At 50.1% G+C, this 4,948-nt stretch overlaps 1 protein-coding gene across 1 annotated transcript in view; it reads right to left on the bottom strand.

The window, feature by feature from the left end:
• PALD1 (phosphatase domain containing, paladin 1) overlaps window positions 1-4,948 on the bottom strand; it is a 35,723-nt gene that overhangs the window by 17,769 nt on the left and 13,006 nt on the right. Inside the window, exons 18-19 of the mRNA XM_009890936.1 lie at window positions 4,763-4,918; window positions 3,496-3,641 (exon numbers count right to left, since the gene is read on the bottom strand). Of these exons, the coding sequence (XP_009889238.1) occupies window positions 3,496-3,641; window positions 4,763-4,918 (302 nt within the window). The remainder of the gene's footprint in view (window positions 1-3,495; window positions 3,642-4,762; window positions 4,919-4,948) is intronic.

Here is a 4,948-nt window from a genome sequence, read left to right as displayed (position 1 = left end):
TTTCTGGTTCCCTCAGGTATGATTACGGCTCCTGGTCCCACCTGGAGGCAATTTGCCCTCACTCAGCCCAGGTGGCCTTAACGCTGCGGGTCCCAGCCCTGTGGGGAGGGAGGGATGCTCCCACGGGGATGCAGCGCCCTGCTGGCTTTGGAAAAATGCTGCGGTCCAGCCCGGCAGCCTTTAAATTCATTCCTACAGCGGTATATCTAGATATATAAATACATATAAAATATATATATGTATTTTCTCTGGCATGGGCAAAAGTCCCGCCAGCACTATTTGTTAATAGCGGAGCTCACGGAGCCTGGCTCGGCATCCTTCGGCAGCTCCCCGTGGAAACAAGATGCAGACCTGCGATGAACATTGAGATGTTATACTATCTGCTATTATGGATGGATGCTATACCATCGGGCCAATATAGGAGAAAACCCGCCAGGGATTTGCGTTTCCTGCTCTGAAATCAATCCCTTAGGACTGCTGGCTGGGATTTAAATATTTACTTATCTGCCCCAAAATAACCTCGGATCCCCTCGGCTGTATTCCCGTGCTCAAAGCCCCGAGCAAGATAATGGGGAGAGCAGAGAAATAGGAGTATAACATGGTTAACCAGAGGTCAGAAACCTGCAGAAAACTAGTTTTCATGAAAAATCAATGAATTTAGCCAATAGGCGTTCTTTTCACGGGCTTTCCTCAGCCGAGCAAAGCCGGCTCAGAAAAAAAGGGGTAAATCAGAGTGAGGACTAATAAAGAGGTGAAACAAATAAAGGCTTGTTTTGCTCCCTGAACCTCACGTTAAGCGATTTCCAGTGAAAAGGTCAGCTGGCAGACCCAGCCAATGGAAAACAGCTTTTTTTAAAAAAAAAAAAATAAATAAAAATATAAAAACACCCATTGAGTTGCTTTTTCATAAGCATTTTCGTCCGCAGACCCCCTTGCTGATGCCTCCCCCGGGGTGAAACGCCGCTGCTGGCGGGGAAAACACCCCACTGAGGCTGGAATCGGCTCGTTAACCCCATCTTACCAATACCTGCCTTCTGAATATCTATTTGTAGCCTCTGCGTTATATAGCATATATATATTATATAGAATATATGTTACACGTCATGATATAGAACCATTGTGGAATGTGGGGTTTGTATTAGTGTAGAATTGTTGTATGTTACATATAATACATAATATCTATATAATATATGCACTATATGCACTGTATAATATACAACACACTGTACATAATATGGTATATATAATAACATACACATTATACATTCTGTAATTATTATATCTAATTATTCTATAGTATATTGTATCGTTTTAATTATATTATACGTAATTATTCACCCCTGAGCCTTTTGTCCCCGGCGAGCGGCACAACCGTAGCTCGGAGGGGCAATGCTGAACCCGTGGAGGATGCTGAGGGTAGGGAAGTCCCGCAGCTCAGCAGGGAGACACAAACCCAAATATCTCAGCAGCAAGTTTGATGGTGCCGGAGCATCGCTCTACGCCCCAGGGCTGGTTGCAACCACGGGAAGAAGGGAAACCATGGGAAGAAGGGAAACCGTGACCTGAACTTGCAGAAAATCAATTTACCGCAGCCGTCGGGATGGGAGAATTGATGGGGACCGGGTCGCCCAGCGCCCTTGAGGATGCTGCGCCCCATCTCCCAACCATTCCCCGCCACGATGGGATCCCCCCCAACCTGGGGTTCCCCCCTGCCTCACACCGAGAGCTTCAGCTGGAGCAAACCCCTCCGAAACCCATTCAGAGCCGGGTTTAACTTATAAACTGGGCGAGGGAGCTAGTTTTCCACCTTCCCAGCCTGGGGAAAAGAAGAAATAAATACAGCACAATTGATTTTTTCACGTTCAAACACATTCCCATCTCCAAGGCATTTTTTTTTCCTTTTTTTTTTTTTTTTTTCCGTTTTCCCAGGCAATTGCTTGGAAATCACTTGTTAGGATGGTGGGAAAGCAGAAAGAAGCCTTTGAGCCGCCGGGTCCAGGTGATGCAAAGCTCCAGCCTTCATTACCAAGACTAAAAGGGCTGGGATTTCCTAAGCAATTAAAAACCCTGCCTAATTAAGTCCAGGCTATTAGGCAGGACCACCAAGGGTTGCAGAAGGGGATGGGGTCTGCAGCCTGGCTGAAAGCAAAGGAGCCCACAGGTAATTTATTGAGTAAAGCAGAATAAATGGAGATGTACTGTGGATCTGCAGAGACGGAAAGCACGTGCTCCGTTAAAAAGAAAAAGAGGAGGAAAAAATAGCATCCACAGCCTCTTGCAAATCGCTAAGTCAACTGTCCTACTACATCAGCAGTAAATTATCCAAACACTGAAATACCCAGCGAGGGACAAAATATTCAGGCAGATATTTCTGTGTTAAAAAAAAAAAAAAAAAAGTAAAACCAAAAAGCGAAGTTAAGTCAAAAAAAAAAACCCAAAACGAGGGGACCCCTTGGGAATCGGGGCTCTCACAGCGCCAGCAGGAGCCATCCCAATGTTTAAGAAAAAGCATCCCCTGCTATTTAAAAATGCCTTTTTTTTTTTTTTTTTCTTCTTTCCACCCCCCTCTCCACATTTGTATATCTGCTGCCTGCGCCTCCCGCCCCTGGCAGCAGATGAAAGCAGCTGCTGGGAGAGACGGAGCGTGCGCTCCCGCTTTTGTGCTCCCACTTTTGTGCTCCCCATCCTATTTTATCATCCCTCCATCCGGGCTCCCGCCCGTACCACCGACTTCCCCATCGCCCCCCTTGACCGCCAGGCTCCCCCCCACCCCCTGCTGCGAGCCCTCATTTGTTTTGATTAACTTTATTTTTCACTCTTCCCTTCAGCAAAAAAAAGAGGGGGGGGGGGGGGGGGCACAGCTTCCTCCAGCTACATCCGTGACTAAAAAGTTAGGAAAAACCAATAACGATGCCCAAACCGTAAAAATACTCAGGTCTGCAGTGACCGGGATCTCCGCAAGACCCAATTAAGGCTACGAGTGTTTATGGCTCTATATATACATATATGTGCACACACAGAGACATAAATACATATCCGCCTGTGTGTTTATATATATACACACATATATATAAATATAGATATAAATATGTGTATATACGCATATATACATGTTTATATATATTTGTGTATCTATGCATATACACACGTGTGTGTATATAAATATATATCTGTATTTATGTGCGTACGCTGCATTGGTTTAGGGAGAAAGCGAGGATGGTCTCCAAAAAAACCCCAAAAATCCGGCACGATTCCGTGGTGCGTCCACTGAATTCAGGTGCTGGCGTGCCAGCAAGGTCAGAGCCGCTTGTCAAATCAACAACCCCGGCGCAGTTCGGCACCTGCCTAAAAGCACTGATTTTTTAATTTACAACATTTTTATTGCCTCCGAAAGAACCCCAGAAATTCCCGCGTTCTACGGCAGTTTCGGGGCTCACGCCTCCCCGCCCAAAACCCCTGCCTCCCTCCCCCCCCCCCCCCCCGCCCCGACCCTACCCGAAATCCCCACGGAAAGGGCGGGAGGTGGCCCCTTGTGCCTGCCAGCGGCCCCGCAGCGTGCACAGGGGCTTCCCCTCCAGGCTCTCCAGCTCCGGGAAGCCCAGCTGATTTAGGATCTCGTAGACCCCGGCCACCGCTGCCACCTGAAAACAGAGGGAGAAAAGAGAGATTTAACTACCCCCCCCACACACACATCTCTGGCATCCTCAGGATGCTTTTACCACCTCCCGGGTGAAGACACAGGGGGAAAATCCCCAGCATCTCCCCCTGCATCCCGGTACCCACCCGCCTCCCCGCATCCTCGGGATGCTTTTGCCACCTCCCGGGTGAAGATGCAGGGAAGGGTCTCCCCAACATCTCCCCGCATCCAGGCACACCGCCCCCCCAGGCCTCCCGCATTCCCCCCACCCCCCTTCAAGCTTTCCTCCAGCCATGGTTTCTACATTTCATAAGCCGCTTCCTCGCCGCTGGGGTCAGCCTTCGCAGGGTTTGTTGGCTTTGGCACCCTTCCGCCAAAAAGCTACAACGGCGCCTTGTTTTTTGCTAAAAAAGGCGGAGATTGTGCAGCAGGAAGGGGAGTTTTGTGGGGGGAGGGGGGGGTCAAAGGCTCCTTTTATCCGCAGGGTGGGTGTATTTCCCTCCTCTCCTAAAAGGGGAGACGTAAACCCATGCACTAAGGATGCTGCACTGAGGATGCTGCATTTAAACCCGCACTCCCAGCACCCAGCCAACAGCGGGCATAGGAAAGACATGGACCTGCTGGAGCGGGTCCAGAGGAGGCCACGGAGATGCTCCGGGCACCTCTGCTGCGAGGACAGGCTGAGAGAGTTGGGGGTGTTCAGCCTGGAGAAGAGAAGGCTCTGGGAAGACCTTAGAACCCTTTCCAGTCCCTAAAGGGGCTCCAGGAGAGCTGGGGAGGGACTTTTTAGAAGGGCGTGGAGCGATAGGACAAGGGGGAATGGCTTCAAACTGGAAGAGGGGAGATTTAGATTAGATATTAGGAAGACATTTTTCACTCTGAGGGTGGTGAGCCCCTGGGGCAGGTTGCCCAGAGAAGCTGTGGCTGCCCCATCCCTGGAGGTGTTCAAGGCCAGGTTGGACGGGGCTTGGAGCAACCTGGGCTGGCGGGAGGTGTCCCTGCCCAGGGCAGGGGGGGGGAATGAGATGATCTTCAAGATCCCTTCCAACCCAAACCAGTCTGTGATTCTACGAAATATGAGTTGGAGCGAAGTCTTGCTGGTGGCTTAGGCAGGCAAAGCCTCACCTCACGCATCCAGAGGCTGAAGGGCCGCTGCCAGGAGTCCTTCTTCTCCAGATGCAGGTAGGCGTTGAAGAGGATCAGGTAGATGTAGCGCTCCAGGTACTGCAGGCTCCTCAGCTGCAGCGTCCGCATCTCCTTCTCATCCTTGCCCGACCTCCCCTGGAAGGAGCAAGAAACCGGCTGAGGTGG

The sequence above is a fragment of the Charadrius vociferus genome, unplaced genomic scaffold, assembly GCF_000708025.1.
Source record: "Charadrius vociferus isolate BGI_N301 unplaced genomic scaffold, ASM70802v2 scaffold1528, whole genome shotgun sequence".
Lineage (NCBI taxonomy): Eukaryota > Metazoa > Chordata > Aves > Charadriiformes > Charadriidae > Charadrius > Charadrius vociferus.
Note: the sequence above shows the minus strand (reverse complement) of the source record. Positions and strands in the feature narration are given on the sequence as shown.